This window comes from Hibiscus syriacus, unplaced genomic scaffold (assembly GCF_006381635.1).
Source record: "Hibiscus syriacus cultivar Baekdansim isolate YM2019G1 unplaced genomic scaffold, ASM638163v2 tig00110890_pilon, whole genome shotgun sequence".
In the NCBI taxonomy this organism is placed as follows: domain Eukaryota; kingdom Viridiplantae; phylum Streptophyta; class Magnoliopsida; order Malvales; family Malvaceae; genus Hibiscus; species Hibiscus syriacus.
Genome location: NW_024062900.1, coordinates 13,685,615 through 13,703,263, shown reverse-complemented (window position 1 = coordinate 13,703,263; position 17,649 = coordinate 13,685,615). Strand labels below are relative to the sequence as shown.

The 17,649-nt window shown below is 38.2% G+C and overlaps 1 protein-coding gene across 1 annotated transcript; it reads left to right on the top strand.

Moving 5' to 3' along the window:
* Window positions 1-326: 326 nt before the first annotated feature.
* LOC120144567 (dehydration-responsive element-binding protein 3-like) lies at window positions 327-1,429 on the top strand. Its single transcript, XM_039158607.1, has one exon. It carries the CDS (start codon window positions 589-591, stop codon window positions 1,327-1,329), a length of 741 nt encoding a protein of 246 aa, XP_039014538.1. The 5' UTR covers window positions 327-588; the 3' UTR covers window positions 1,330-1,429.
* The last annotated feature ends 16,220 nt before the right edge of the window (window positions 1,430-17,649 follow it).

The following is a 17,649-nucleotide window of genomic DNA, read 5'->3' as shown; positions in this document are numbered from 1 at the left end:
AATTAAAAATATTCAAAGTACGATATATAAAATAGGAGATATAATAAAGTTCAATGAGTAACGATGTAATTTATCCACTATTTTCATATATTATTATGTGTCTTATTTATTTATTAAAAATTATATATTAATGAGTTATTTGTTTAAATTAATTTAAGATTGATGTTCGAACATAATTATAATAGAGAAAATAAATAAATAACCTTATTGACGTGTGTTTTCTTACCTGACCACCAAGTGGTTCATCCTCTCCATAACTCGTCCTCAAAAAGCCCACCACACTCTCTTCATTCAGTATATATTATCAACATTCGGTGTGCAGAACAAAGAAGAAAAAGAAAACGAAGCAACTCTACTTCCTATTGGCTTCTTTCCATCTATTCTCTGCTTCTTCCACACACCAAACATATTCATGCTGCCACTCCCCAATCCCTAATCTCAACACTTTTTCTGTTTACCGATCAGCTTCGACCCTGAACCCCTGTTTTCGCCCAGACCCTGACTCTACTTTTCCTTGGCGGCGGCAGTGGTGGGTCAGTTAGTTCAAGACACTGGCGATTAGAGAGAAAGAAAGAAAGAAACAAACAAATGAGTAAGCTGCAAATTTCAGAGACAGAGAGTAGCTCTAACTCTTTGTGCTCTCCTCCGTCATCACCCTCATCTCCCGGTTCAACTCATTCACACACTAACTCAACTACTACTGTGGACGTCAAACCCGATGCCAGTTTGGATTCTAACAAGAGGATTAAGAGACTGAGGGATTCGAGCATGCACCCAGTTTACCGTGGCGTCCGAATGCGAAGCTGGGGCAAGTGGGTGTCCGAAATCCGGGAGCCACGCAAAAAATCACGCATTTGGCTCGGCACCTTCCCCACACCGGAAATGGCGGCCCGCGCCCACGATGCCGCCGCTTTAAGCATCAAAGGCGACTCAGCGATTCTCAACTTCCCTCAACTGGCCAACTCGTTGCCTCGACCCGCGTCATTAGCGCCCCGTGACGTCCAAGCCGCGGCGACCAAAGCTGCCCAAATGGAACAATTTGAGTCTCCTCCATCGTCTTCCACATTGTCTTCTTTGGTTTCTCATATGGACTTGTCTTCAGGGTCGGACGAGTTAAGCGAGATAGTTGAGCTGCCGAGTCTGGGGCCGAGCTATGACTCCGTTGAGTTGAAGACTGAGCTGGTGTTTATAGACTCGGTGGATGAGTTGTTTTATCCACCACCATGGCTTCAAAGCTTGGAAGATTGTGGGTATGTTTGCGATCAATTAATAGTGCCAGAGAAGGTTTTGCAAAATGGTTTCGAAGAAAGCTTGCTATGGGAGTATTAGTGTTCTTCTGTGGTTAATGAAGGCCAGTTTGTATCTTTTATCTTTTTTTGAGCCTTTTTGCTGTATTTCTTTCAAGGGTAAAAAAACTCGTTTTTTGCTATGTTTAGGACGGTAAGATGAAGAAGAAGAAGAAAGAGTCTTCAATTTTGGTTGGTGCAAACACGACGTCGGATTTAATATAAGATCGACCATTGTATATTCTCTCAATCAAACAACTTGCCATTGCAGAATAGGAAATGGTAAAAAAAAAAGCATAATTTATTATTGTGAAAAGAAAGGCCAGCCTGAAAGGCATTAAAAAGCTGTAAATTCTCCGGTTGCTTTTAGTCTTTATGGCAGATGGTGAAAATTACTGAAAGTGACTGTGTCAGACGTTTCCCCTATTAGCGTTACACTATCTATCTTATCCTTTTCTGTCTAACTTCTTTAACTTTCCATTAACGTCTCTTTAGGTTAAAAATAAGACTTGAATGCACTATTTCCCTTTAACTATGATATTTATATCGAATTGATCTCCAAAATATATTTTTCAAGATATTTTATTCTCTTAATTATGAATCATTATTTTATTTATTTTAAATTATTAACACCGTTATTTAAAAAAATTCTCAGAACAATCAAAAGTTCAAAACGCATCACAACCTCTTATTTCTAATTTTATTATATGAATAAATAAAATTTAATAAAAAATAATATGACAAATATACCCCTTTCCCACCTCCACCTTAACACGTATTACCCTTTCCCCAACCGAATACTCCTCTTTCCCCCTTTGACCAAACTCAGTCGTACTTTTGTTTTTCCATTGCCGCTGTGTTTTCCGTCTCTGCTGCTGAAGCCATCTCATGGCAGAATCTCTGTCGCCGCTCCCAAAGGTTTTTTTTTTTCACAAAATCTGTTTCCAGCAACAAAATCAGATTCAAAACTAAACAAATGGTAATTTCAAATCTCATGGAACAAAATCAGATTCAAAACTAAGCAAATGCTTTTGTTTCTGGTCTGGGATGACAACTATTTGGAAATAACCCATGTTTTGCTTCATCACTTTTACAGCTCAAACATGTTGAGCCATCCAATATCCCCATGGGGCTTTGGGGTACAAATGAAGCTGGAGGAGTTGCGGTGTAGGCGATGAATGTCGAATCTTTCATCATTGAATTCACTTCAGCACTCTTTCCGGCAATTACGGGTCTACTGGAAACCGGAATTTCATTATTTGAGGAAGAGGGAGAGGGGTTTTTGAGAAGTTGAAAAATTCAAATTACAAGGCACTTCACTGTTCTTCCGATTGTATAAAAATCCAGTGGATAGCTCAGCTTTCTTGTAAAATTCGAGTTTCTCGAAACTGTTGAAGATTTTGGGGTCAAAAAGCAAAACATCTCCCTTAGATCTATACCACTTCACCATACGAGTTTAACCATTGAAAGGAGTATTTAAGAAGAAATGTCGGTGCCAGAGTACCTTGACAAACACATGTTCTTCCCCAAAATCGAAGACGCCATCAATGTCACCGTCCGAGCCAAACATCCGGTCCCGTCCTCTTCATCGTAACTCTCTCTTCCTCGTGTTAAATTTTGATTTGTTGTCAATTCATTTTGATTTCTTTCATCAGTTTGTTCAAAGGGGATAGAGGGGTGTTGGGGAAAATAGTGCTTCGGTGAAGGTGGGAAAGGGTATATTTGTCATATTACTTATTTTTAATTTTTTATTAAATTTCATTAATTCAGATAATAATAATAAAAAGAGAAATTAAAGGGTAACGGTACATTTTCTAATTGATCACTATTTTTTTATTTTAACGGTATAAATGATTTGTAACAAACAGATAACAATTTATAATTAAGATAGTAAAACAGCTTGGAAAAGTATTTTATGAGACAACTTGATACAGATCATATAGTTTAAAGAGCAATAATACTAAAGGTGGCAAATGAGTCATTCAGATCAAGTTTGGGTCGGGTTATTTCGGGTTTAGATTATATTAAATTTAATTTTTTTCGGGTCGAATGAGATCTACTTCGAGTATACAGTAGCTTGGATAGAGTCAGGTCAATTTTCGGATCGGGTGATTATCAAATCGATTGTTTTTCGGTTCGTATCAATATCAGATCGATTGATTTTTGGGTTTCGTCAATATCATATCGGATCAATATCAGAGCGATTAATTTTCATTTTAGGTCAACCTTTAGATCAAATCAATTCAGTTTGAATTGTTGATGAGTCTAATAAGTATATATAGAATTATTGATAAATTCTTGTAAAATATATGTATTCATGTTTGTTAATAATATCATTTAGGCCTATTTTCAATTCTCAATAGTTCAATATTTTGAATTAAATCAACATTTAAAGATGATAAATCGATAATTTGACACAAATAGTATCCTATAATGCGTATTAGAATTTGTTATCAAAATTTTATGTTATATTGTATGAAAAAATTATAATGAGAACTATTTGATAAAGAAATAATTTTTTTTATTTTTTTTATTTTCAATTATAAATTTAAATTTTTTATTAAATTTTAAAAAATAATATATAACTTTATTTGTTAAATGTTAGATATAACATAAGTAAACTTTATATTATTTTTATTATAAATATAACATTATTTCTTTTGTTTTAGTTGTTTTCTATTATTTTTATTATAAATCTAATATTTTTATTACAAAAAATATAAGTAAACTTTATTTATTACTGTACAAGTAGATTCTTACTTTTATATTCCTCTTATGTAATAACATAAGTAAATTTTCTATTATTTTTATTATAAGTATAATATTTTAATAAATTATTAATTTTATTTAAATTAATTTATTATTTGGTTCAGATTAATTTGTATTCGGATTGCTTTCGAGTCAGGTTAAATTCAGTTCGGGTTGCTTTCAAATCGGGTTAAAATTTAGTTGGAGTTAATTTTGATTTCGGTTCAGGTTAATTTTAGGTTGGGTATGGTTCGAATTAGATATGGGTCGGATATCAAATCAAATTTGATTATCATATTCATGTTAATATCAAATAAATCAATTCAAATAATCAGATTTAGATAAGTTTGTCAAGTCTAAATAATGCATTTAAGCCTAAAAATAATGGGGGCGCCTCCGGAGTTTACCTTCGTGCATATAATACATTAATTAATTTTTTTGATAAAATAATACATTAACTTATTAATCTCTTTCTCACTCCCAAACAACTATGTTTTTGAAAGCTCGACTAACGCTACAATAAAATTTATTTTCAGTGACATTACGATTGATTATTAAATGTATCAAATTTAATCAATGAATATTATAATAATAATAAATTTTGAGTTGTTAATAACCATTACTAATAATTTCATCACTATTATATGAAAGACGACTTTAATAAATTTTATCACAGTAACTTATATTTTTTGTGAGTATTGTTATTTGACACAGAAAATATAATAACAATGCCAAAAATTTAAACAATAATATTATCTTTTATTAGTAACCAATATTTTGTCATAATTACAGAATTAAATTAATTAATTAAAAATTCATTATGAAATCAATTATATATTATATTTTTAATTATATATATCTTCTTTAGGGACTTACATTGTAATCATTGTCATCAGTTAGTTATTCATTAACGATATTTAATTTATGCTCTATTAATCGACTAATCTGAATTAAGTACTACATAGGCGATAACAATCTTTCCAACTTAATTTACTTAAGGGATCTAGTGTCTCATCCCGCTAGACCAATTAATACATTACATATCTTTTAAGATGATCGAACCTAGAACCTTTAAGGGAAGAGTGCAACACCTAACCACTATACTAAGAAAGAAATACTTGGTTTTTGATAAAAAAATTAGGTTAAACTATTATTAGAATTAATTTTATTTCTTTTATAAAAATATACTAATTATAATATTTATTATTATAATAATTTAATTAAATTTTCATTGATTTCTCATATGAAATATGTTCGTGAAAGAAAAATATAAAAATAATTACATTGGTTTTAAAATATAAATATATAATTAATAAGATTTAAACCTAAAATAATATCAAGTGTTCTTTAAATTATATTTAATAAAATAAAATAAAATGATAAACTTACTAATGAAAAAATATTAGTCACAATTAAGGGTGCGTTTGGTTCACGAAATGTAAGATTACTAGTGGGAATAAAAGATTACCAGTTAATAGGACTACTGTGAATGTTGTATTTTGTGTTTAGTTGGTTTAGCAGGAATGTAAGATTACCGTGTGTCGAAACGATTTTTTTTCATGGCGAGCGAGATTTTGAAAACCACACCAATTTTAATTTATTCTCTTTACGATTGAATTTTTAATTAAAAACAATGCGATTTAAAAAACCTCTCGTCTCGAAAAATTGGAAATTCCTTTACGAATTAAAAACATGGTTCGAAGAGTCGCCACCAATATTTGATTAGGGTGTGATTGGGCACCCAAAAACATTGTCATTTAAATAAAAATTAATTTTAATTAAAGCAACAAATTGAGGTATGCGTTATCAAAATCTGGGTTCGGGAGTCGGTTACGCGTGGAGAATGATTAGCACCCCCACGACGCCCTAAATCGGTACCTCGTCGATTAATTAATGTCTTTGCAACGAAATTTACAAGTTCGAGTTTAATTTGATTTATGATCCCTTCAAACAACAAAATGCGGATTTTATAATATCCAAAAGCAACAAAATAGGTTACATTAAAATTACCAAGCCATTAGAAAGATAAAGAATATTCGATTATTTAAAAATATTGAGACCAGATCTTTAGGTCAGTTCTAACGACCTTTTCTCAATAAATTTAAATAGCCGAACATTTATTTTTCTTTCACTCTCTAATTTCAAAGTGAATAATCAAATTTTTTAGTGACAATGACGAGATACACTTGTAATTTAAAATCGTCAATAACAACTTTCCTGTAAGTTAAGAAAAGCCATTTTGACAGTTTTAAATTAAAAGGGTATTAATCTTAATCCAATTATATGGTTAGATCAAGTTATGCACGTGAAACTATCATGCAAAATACAACACTAGATTAATAAAATGATACAAAGAAAAACAAAACAAATGTAAATATAGAAAATAAATATACTATATAAAAAGCAACAAAATTTGTGATTCGAATTAAAAATATATAAATGACTTTAAAAAAATGCTAATACCCCACGAAATGAATTCATGAAAAAAATTAATGCAAAACTTAAAACCACTAATAAATATATATATATACCTATGTAATAAATATAAGAGACTCAATTTTAGGACTAAAATGAGTTACAAATAAAACCTAAATGGCTCACACAACCAATAGGCCATGCGCGAAGTGGGTACCTCCTATCTTCGATGAATCCGTAGTTTTAATGCATGTGTATATTGTCACGCCCTTGGAACTTCGACGCCTCGGAACGTGCGGCCTTAGTAGCTTTCTTAGTGATCGCGGCTAAGTAAGCCTGAAAATATCCTAAGCAAGGATGCTTAGAACCTCGTCGGAAGCTAGACAAGAGAACTAGCACAAGAAGGAAGATAAGAAAGCTTTGAGAGAAGAATGCTCTTATGATTTCTCAAAGTGAAGGAGTGAGTACAAATGAGGAGGGGAGACCTCTATTTATAGCTAAAGCTCCCCTCAATGAACGGCTAAGATCTAATTACATCAACGGTCGAGATTAATCTTTACCTACCAAAAACAAGTGGGCATTATCTATACAAATTTAAATACCACCTAAGTCTTTGTGGCTTCTAGAAGATCCAAACCCCCATTTGGGCTACTTCTCATAGGCTACTTCGGTGGTGGGCTTTGGTCCGTGACATTCTCCCCCACTGGTTCCGGTGACGCCATCGTCGCTCGTTTGGCATGATATTGGTCTATTCTATTTTTGAATTGCCAAAGTCCCTCGGCATGTTCCCAACTCCCTTCGCACTCGGGTTGCCCCTTCCATAGGACAAAGAATTCATGCCTTGGGCGGTGTCCTGGCCGTCGAATAACCCTCTCCGCTTGTATGTCTTGGATCTCTTTGTCATATGAGACCGCTACTCCGACTGGTGCTCGGTGTGACTTGCCTCGATCTGGATCCTCGGTATCCTGATGGTACGGTTTGAGCAGACTAACATGGATAACGGGATACGCTTGGATAGTTGGAGGCAACTCCAATTTGTAGGCCATGGTGCCTATTCGCTTCACGATTCGGAACGGACCCTCGTATCTTCGCACAAGTCCCTTGTGCACATCCGCATGGCGCAAAACATTGGCCAACTTCGCAAGGACAAGGTTGCCAACTTCAAAGTTCACGTCCCTTCGTTTTCGGTCTACCCACTTCTTGGTCCGCTTTCCCGCCTTGTGCAAACAAGCTCGGGCTAAGTCGTGTTGCTCGTGCCACTCCTTGGCAACGTTGTGTGCTGATGGATTGGGCCCTTCATACTTGGTAACAACCGTGTTGGGTGTCAACGGTTGTTGCCCGGTCACGATCTCGAACGGGCTTTGGTTTGTCGCCTCGCTCCGTTGCAAGTTGTAGGAAAATTGGGCCACATCCAACAGCTTTGGCCAGTCTCGTTGGTTGGCACTCACGTAGTGCCTCAGATAGATCTCTAACAGAGCATTCACTCGCTCAGTTTGCCCATCGGTTTGTGGATGAACTGCGGTGGAAAAGTTCAAGCTCGATCCCATCAGTTTAAACAACTCCGTCCAGAACCTCCCAGTGAACTGCGTGTCCTGGTCACTAATGATGGTTTTCGGCATTCCCCAGTACTTTACCACGTGCTTAAGGAAAAGTCGAGCGACTTCTACAGCTGGACATACCTTAGACGCGGGTATGAACGTCGCATACTTCGAAAACCTGTCAACCACAACCATGATACTTGAAAGTCCATCAGTTTTGGGCAAACCAATTATAAAATCCATGGAAATACTCTCCCATGGGCGCTCTGGAATGGGCAACGGTTGTAGCAGTCCCGCAGGTTTCTTTGCCTCGATTTTGTCTTGTTGGCATACAAGACAAGTCTTCACATAGGCCTGCACATCTTCAGCCATGTGCGGCCAATAGTATTGCTCTGAGAGTAATGCCAATGTTCGATCAACTCCCGGATGTCCCGCCCACTTGGAATCATGGCATTCCTTCATGAGCTCCTTGCATAACTTCCCATATCGAGGCAAAGAGACGATGGCCTCGGTGGTAAAGCAAATCTCCTTCGAGCCAAAACTCCCGGGTTCATCCCTCTTTGGTTCCCTCGATGATTCGTTCGGCCACAGGATCATGGGGTAATCCTTCCTTGATTCTCTCGAGGAGAGTACCTTCCACAGTCTCGATGACATACCTCCGGCTTAGGCCATCTGCAACACAGTTCACCTTCCCGGGCTTGTACTCCAAGGAAAAGTCGAACTCGGGAAGAAACTCTTGCCAACGAGCTTGCTTGGGAGAAAGCTTCTTCTGGGTGAGGAAGTAACTGTTGGCAACATTGTCTGTGAATACCACGAACTTGGACCCAAGCAAGTAGTGTCGCCATGTGCACAAGCAGTGTACAACTGCTGTCATCTCTTTCTCATGAACCGAGTACCTCCTCTCGATCTCATTGAGCTTTCGGCTCTCGTATGCAACCGGATGTCCTTCTTGCATGAGGACTCCACCATTGGAAACATCGGATGCATCAGTGAAGACTACAAAAGGCTTGGTGTAGTCTGGCAACGCCAACATGGGCTCACTCACCATGGGCTCCTTGAGCTTTTCAAAAGCGTTGTGGCATGTCGTGCTCCATTCCCACACCTTGTCCTTTTTGAGTAGCTCGGTCAAGGGTGTGGCAATCTTTGAATAGCCCTTCATGAATCGTCGGTAATAGTTGGCTAATCCCAAGAATGCTCTCAGTTCGGTTACCTTGGTGGGTGGCTTCCACTTGTCAATTGCTCGAATCTTGTCCTTGTCCATCTGGAGCTTGCCTTCTCCAACAATATGGCCTAGGAACGACACTTACTTTTGCACAACGAGCATTTTTCCTCCTTGACATAAAACTCGTTCTCTCGTAAGACTTGGAACACCCTCCTCAAGTGTTCAATGTGTTCTTCCAATGTCAAACTATACACAACGATGTCATCAAGGTAAACTACAACAAAACGATCAAGAAAGGGTTGTAGTACCTTGTTCATTAACGTGCAAAAGGTTGCAGGAGCATTGGTGAGGCCGAAGGGCATCACAAGGAACTCATATGAACCGTAGCGTGTCACGCAAGCAGTCTTTGGTTCATCGCCTTTCGCTATCCTGACTTGGTAATAGCCCGATCGTAAATCTAGTTTGGTGAACCACCTTGCACCACCAAACTGATCGAATAAGTCCGCAATGAGGGGAATGGGATACTTGTTATTTACTGTGAGCTTATTTAAAGCTCGGTAATCTATGCACATCCGTAGAGAACCATCGTGCTTCTTTTGAAATAGCACCGGTGCACCATAGGGGGACTTGGATGGTCAGATGTATCCGTCATCGAGGAGATCCTTCAATTATCTGCGCATCTCCTCTAATTCAGGCGGAGCCATTCGGTAATGGGCCCGAGCGGGTGGCTTTGCATTCTCTTCCAATTCAATCTTGTGATCAACCTCCCTCTTTGGAGGTAACTTCTTGGGTAACTCGGCAGGCATCACATCTTTGAATTCCGCCAATGCTTGTCCCACTTCTCTTGGGACTTCTTCGGTCATTATGGGTTCAGTTTCCGCCCATGAAGCCACAAAGGTGGGTTCCTCCTTGCGCACCCCCTTTGAGAATTGAATTACGGACAACATCTTGGCCTCGATTCCAGGCCCTCGACTCACTGGAACAATACATTGTTGCTTTGGATCCAGGATGCACAAGCAATCTGCAAAAGGCACTGGGAAAGCATTTATTCGATCCAAAAAACTTAACCCAAGAACAAAGTCGAAGTCATCGAGAGGAATTACCTTGATGGCTTCCTTTCCTGACCAACCTCCGACGGTTAGCTCGATTCCCTTTGCGACCCCCGCAATTGGAACTTCCTCGGCATTCACGATTTTGATGGATCCCGTTGCCTTCTCCACATGAAGGCCAAGTCTCTTGGCAATTTGTTCGGACATGAACAATTCTGAGGCACCTGTGTCCACCAGTGGGCTCATCTTTTGGCCTGCGACGGTGATGTCTACGTACATCAATCCCTTCTTTTTACGGCCCTTCTTGACCTCCATGGTGCTAAGGATGGAGCCAAGTTTGAGAGTCTCACTCTCCACCCCATCATTCTCCTTGATGGTAGCAACTTTCACAAGTTGAGGACAATCTCGTTTCATATGATTTCCTCCACAAGAAAAGCATGATAATTCGACCTTCTTCTCCCAAGGATTGAAGAGCTTTTTAGGTCGATCATTCGACTTCCCATGATTTCCTGTTGGCTTGTGAAAGTTTCCTTTGGCCTTCTCTCCCCCACTATTACCTTTGGGTTTCGACCTGGATTGGAGAGAGTCGGTCCTTTTTACTTCAAACGGGGCAATAGCCTCGGCTGCATCTAATGCCTTGGAGAGTTCAGTCACTCCCCTCATTTGGATCTCCATGTTGGCCCAACGTTGTAGTCTATCCATGAATGCAAAGTAACCTTCGGACTCGCCCAAGTCTGGGATTTGCATCTTGATCTCTGTGAAGCTTTTGACATACTCCAAGATAGATCGGTCATGCTTTAATTGTTTCAATTTTGCTCGAGCTTCGAGTCAGCATTCTTCGGATAGAAATGCTCCTTGAGTTCTCCCACGAACTCCTCCCACGTCCCGATTGGTTTTGTAATCTCGGAACACCTACGACGCCACCATAATATAGCAACATTGGTAAGATAATTGGAAGCAATATTTACCTTGGTGGTATCATCCCCGATACCCATTCCACGGAAGAATTGCTCCATGCCCCAGATGAAATTCTCCACATATTGGGAAGTCCGACTCCCCTTGAACTCCTTCGGCTTAGGGACGTCGATCATGGGTCTTGGTGCTTGCGCCTCCCCAGTCACTCCATTCAACACGGTAGCCTTGTAGACGAGCAGCTCGCTCTTGAGCTCCTTTACCTCCCGCATTATTTCGGCCCTCATGGCCAAGTACATGCTCTTGAGGCCTCTGGTACGGTCGTCTACGTTCTCCGTCAACTCGCTGATGAGTGCCTGGGTTTCTTCACGGAGTACATCCTCTACGGACTCTACCTTCTCTAAGCGAGATTCAACCGAGTCTTGAGTCTCTTGGACTTCATTATATCGGTCTTCTAATCTACCGACCCTTTGCTCAAACGAGGCCACGATATCCTTCGAGCTCCCTCGTTTCTTTGCCACTGCAGCGCGAGTCTCCATCACTTCGCTTGTGGGGACCTCGTCTTGGTTGTGTTATGCCATTTCTTGTAGAACTAGATCTGATACCACTTGTCACACCCTTGGAACTTCGACGCCTCGGAACGTGCGGCCTTAGTCACTTTCTTAGTGATCGCGGCTAAGTAAGCCTGAAAATATCCTAAGCAAGGATGCTTAGAACCTCGTGGAAGCTAGACAAGAGAACTAGCACAAGAATGAAGATAAGAAAGCTTTGAGAGAAGAATGCTCTTATGATTTCTCAAAGTGAAAGAGTGAGTACAAATGAGGAGGGGAGGCCTCTATTTATAGCTAAAGCTCCCCTCAATGAATGGCTAAGATCTAATTACATTGACGGTCGAGATTAATCTTTACCTACCAAAAACAAGTGGGCATTATCTATACAAATTTAAATGCCACCTAAGTCTTTGTGGATTCTAGAAGGTCCAAACCCCTATTTGGGCTACTTCTCATGGGCTACTTCGGTGGTGGGCTTTGGTCCGTGACAATATATACTACTAAGGGTAAGAAAAAAACCCTAAAAATATCATCTAAATATTCATCAGCCACAATTTCTAAACTCTTTTCTCTCTCCCTACATCTTTTCTTCTTCTCTGAACCCGCACAACCTTCTCTTCTCCCTATCTACTCTTCTTCTTCGATCGGAACCAGGGGCCACCCTAACTTCAAAACCTAACAGAATAATGGTCACCGTGGCCGACGCTTGGTCACTCTATTGGCTACCACCTCGGTGGCCACTCTGCACTCGACAGTAGCCACTCATAGATCCAATCAACCGGCACCGGCAATGGTCATAATCACTAAGGTAAATATACTATTTTTTAAGCTTTCTTTTTACTCTCGACCGAGACTCACTCTCTCAACACTCATGCAGTGCCATGTCCGACGCTTGACCACCACCCTGATGGACTCCATACACGAACAAAAGTAACCATTATAAAGCCCAAATATGCTACCTTTACTAACCCTTTTTGACAGAGACCTCAAGAGTCTCACACCCACGGCGACCACCAGATTCCGGTGATTATCTTACTCTCCTATAAATACCGAAGCAATAGTCTAAATGACTAGTAAAGTCTCCCCTATTGACGAGAATCTGAACAATTTACTGTCTCCAGGCAGTAAATTATCATCACCGGTTTCTCTTCAAAACTTATTTAACTTATTCTCCTATTTTATCGAACTTATTTAACTTACTAAAACTAGCCCAGCCCCTTACTTCGATAGTGTAGACTCGAACGGTTAAAAAGTAAAGTGAGATGAACTACAACTAAGGTAAACATTTTAAGCTATCTTCTTTATGCTTTTGACTTGGTTTTGATTGTTTTAGAACATTGCTTTAAAAATAAAAAAATAACGAAAATGCTATTGTAATGAAGGATAAAGAAAAAAACCTTGAGATGAATAGACTTGGATGCTAGGAAAAATCCAGTTTCTATTTTTTTCGAATGGAAGAATGGAATATCCCCCTTTTACAAATCTATTGCTGGTTTTTTTAATACTCTAATTACAAGAAATTTTCTTTTTTTTCTCTTTTCTTTTTTCCTGCTCTCCCTCTATTATTGTTTTTTATTATCCCCTTTTCGAATGGTCACCGAGTCCTCCCTTTATTTCTTTCATTCCACCGAAAGCCTCTTGTCCTTTTTCTTTAATTTCATTGCATTTGGTGAAATTTTGATGGGTTTAGGTTTGGGTAGGTGGACTATGTTTTTGACTTTGGCATGTGATTGCTGGATGATTTGTGCAGCTTCAATGGTGGCATGATTGGCGGCCTCATTCACGCAGATGGGAGCAGTAGTGAAGCACACACATTTTTGGTGGCTGGCGGGTCGGATCTTGTAACCGGTTCTGGATCCGGGTCTTGGGCTTGAACCATCTTGTAATTGGGTTGATATTTATAACTGGGTTTTGGGCCTGTAAAAGATAATATGTAACATTAATAATAGTAATAATAATAATAATAATAATAATAATAATAATAATAATGTATTATAATATAATAGTTATAATAATAATAATAATAATATATAATAATAATAATAATAATAATAATAATAATAATAATAATAATAATAATAATAATAATAATAATAATAATAGTATTATTATTATTATTATAATATTTATAACCCAGACAAAAACGAGTGTCTACAGCTACCTCTCTTTACCCATTCTTGTGTTAACAAGAATATGGCAAAGATAAAAAAGACAGTGCGTTTTTGTCCAGTTATTTCTTCGTGGTTTGAAACATGATGAGGGATTTGCTCCCTTTTTTTTTGAACAATCTTCGACCAGCGGGTTCGCACCCTCTTGCTTCAGGATGTGTAAAACTCAAACAATATTCATAAAACGGGTCAGTTCCCTATTCCTTCAGAGAGTATAGGACTCGATCTTCAACAAACGTGTTCGCTCCTTATTCCTTCAGAGAGTATAGGACTTGAACAACCTTCAACAAACGTGTCCGCTTCCTATTCCTTCAGAGAGTATAGGACTCAATCTTCAACAAATGTGTCTCCTTCTTATTCCTTCAGAGAGTATAAGACTCAAACAATCTTCAACAAACGTGTCTCCTCCCTATTTATTCAGAGAGTATAAGACTCAAACAATATTCAACAATCATGTCTGCTCCCTATTCCTTCAGATAGTATAAGACTCGAACAATCTTCAACAATCGTGTCTGCTCCCTATTTCTTCAGAGAGTATAAGACTCGAACAATCGTGTCTACTCCTATTTCTTCAGAGAGTATAAGACTCGAACAATCGTGTCTGCTCCCTATTTCTTCAGAGAGTATAAGACTCGAACAATCTTCCACAAATGGGTTCGCTCCCTCTTTCTTTCAGGAAGTATAGAACTCGAATAATGTTCTGCAAATGGGTTCGCTCCCTCTTTCTTTCAGGAAGTATAGAACTCGAATAATCTTCTGCAAACGAGTTCGCTCCCTCTTTCTTTCAGGAAGTATATAACTCGAATAATATTCTGTAAACGGGTTCGCTCCCTCTTTCTTTCAGGAAGTATAGAACTCGAACAATCTTCTGCAAACGGGTTTGCTCCCTCTTTCTTTCAGAGAGTATAGAACTTGAAAATCTTCTGAAAACGGGTTCGCTCCCTCTTTCTTTAGGGAGTATAGAACTCGAACAATCTTTTGAAAATGGGTTCGCTCCCTCTTTCTTTAGGGAGTATAGAACTTGAAAATCTTTTTCAAACGGGTTCGCTCCCTTTTTCTTTAGGGAGTATAAAACTCGACAATCTTCTTCAAACGGGTTCACTCCCTCTTTCTTTAGGGAATATAGAACTCGAACATCTTCTGTAAACGGGTTCGTTCCCCCTTTCTTTAGGGAGTATAGAACTTGAATAATCTTCTTCAAACGGGTTCACTCCCTCTTTCTTTGCGGAGTATAGAACTTGAACATCTTCTTCAAACGGGTTTGCTTCCTCTTTCTTTAGGGAGTATAGAAATCGAACAATCTTCTGAAAACGGGTTCGCTCCCTCTTCCTTTAGGGAGTATAGAACTCAAACATCTTCTAAAAATGGGTTTGCTCCCTCTTTCTTTAGGGAGTATAGAACTCGAACAATCTTATGAAAACGGGTTCGCTCCCTCTTTCTTCAGGGAGTAGGAACTCGAACAATCTTTTTCAAACGGGTTCACTCCCTCTTTCTTTAGGGAGTATAGAACTCGAACAATCTTCTGAAAATAGGTTCGCTCCCTCTTCCTTTAGGGAGTATAGAACTCAAACATCTTCTAAAAATGGGTTCGCTCCCTCTTTCTTTAGGGAGTATGGAACTCGAACAATCTTCATTTGCCTCACTACTTCTTTGTGAAGGCTTCTAGAGGATTTGCTTCACTACTCTTTCGTGAAGGCTTAAGTTTGATTTGCTTCGAAGGTCAAACCTGAAAATCAAACATTATCACTCATTAGTGTATGCTTGAAAATTTAAAAATCGTTATACTAAAAAAATTAGAATTTAAGAGAATCTTTTCGAATTTATTTCTTTTGTGAGAGCTTGTCTCGCCGCAATTAAATGCGAGAGTCTTCCTTTACTTGGTTGTCATTTGAACCTCTCCCTTACTGGGACTTTGAATCGGTTAATAACTCATTGTGCGCATTTTCTTTAAATCAATTGATCATCTTCCTTGTACTCGAGAACTTTTCGATTTTCTTCCACATATGATGATCTGATGGTTTGCTCCAACACTCTTTCGAGAAGGCTTAAAATAGATTTTCTTCACTACTCTTCAGTGAAGGCTTAAGATGGATTTGCTTTACTACTCTTCGATGAAGGCATATGATAGATCGCTTCACTACTCTTCGGTGAAGGCTTAGGATAGATCACTTCACTACTCTTCGGTGAAGGCTTAAGACTGACTTTGCTCCAATCTCCTGTGTGAAAGTCACTTTAATCGATTGATTCCTCTCTTCATACATGAAAATCTTTGCTTTTCTTCTATATCTGATGGTCTTTACTTCAAAGTAATATTTCTTCTGTGGATTAGACCTCTCCATTCTTCAAGGTATGCTTCTCTAAATGTGATTCCTTACGTTTGAGGTTTGAAATCTTCCATTCAATTATCGAGATTTTAACATCCTGCATCTTCTCTTTTCACTGGAAGATCTATCAAAATCATGTATTTATGCAAGAAACATGAATGCAATTCAATGTATCAGTGTAATGCATTTTCTTTTATGCAAATGATGTTTTCATAAATGCATAAATGTTGAATCAATCTTCACTTGTCTCCAGAGTGGTGAGCTTGGTCTTCTTCCATTTGATCATTCTTTTCCAGGGTTTGCTTTAGACACCTCTGTAGCAACTCATAATTTTCAACTGGCATTTTTGAAGAGCCCTCTGATCTTCCTCTATCTTCTTGTCGTCTTTGTTTTCTTTCTTTATGTCGGAGAAAACATTTTCTCTCTCAACTTCTTACTATGGTCATAAATATGATTGTGTTGCCCCATTTTCGGAGACTGTGTATATGACTATGCCAAACTCCACAAAGATCAAAGGGAGAGATGCATTTATTATGATTTGACTATTGCAACATATCACAAAGAGGATCTATCCCGATTTTTTCATGTAACCACCTCTAATCAGATATCAAACAAGGCTCATTTATACCATATCATGTCGAGAGGTTTATCAACAACCCATTATTCAACCTTAGTTGATTCCACTAGTTACTTGTTGTTAAAATTCTATCGCATTTTCCATGGAAAGTAATCTTCATCATTTCTCATTTTCAACCTCGGGGTTATAGGAGACAATCTTCAGGTTCAGCACCATATTTACTGATTCGTAAAACATTTGACAACCCATTCATCTTTCATGTGGCTTCAGCCCATATCTTTCAACCAAAGAAGCTCTTTTGCATAGCGTTCAGAGTTATTGTATGGTATTACAAGGATACCAAAGCTTGGTGGAAATCACAAGAGTAATGCAACTGATGATGGATAAAATGATCATATACAGTTAACTTCACTGTCATTGTTTCACCATTTTCACTCTTCATACATTCCTATCCCATTGGAATTATTTGTTTAATTTAATGATTGTTCTACATGTCTTCATAGGCTTCTAAAGATGCCCCACATTAATACATCTAGCTGAAACATGCCTTCACTAGTGCCCCAATATTATCTTATACTAGTACGAGCCCTCAAAATGCCCCAACACCTCAAATTGAAAGGCTCATTCTCAATGCCTTCTTGGTCTGAGTCTTGTCATCTCAAATTGATATGGGTTCAGTCATGCCCCAACATTGTCTTATACTGGTATGGGCCTTCTAAATGTCCCATCACCTCAATTTGTAAGGCTCATTCTTCATTCCTCCTTGGTCTGAATCTTGTCTTCTCAACCTGATGTGGGTTTAGTCGTGCCCCAATACATCATAACTTGAATGTTATCAATCTGGTGTCACAACACAGTAGTGTTGTAAAATAGTTTGAGGGCTTTTCTTCATTCTACTTAAGAAGTGATTAATCCTTCT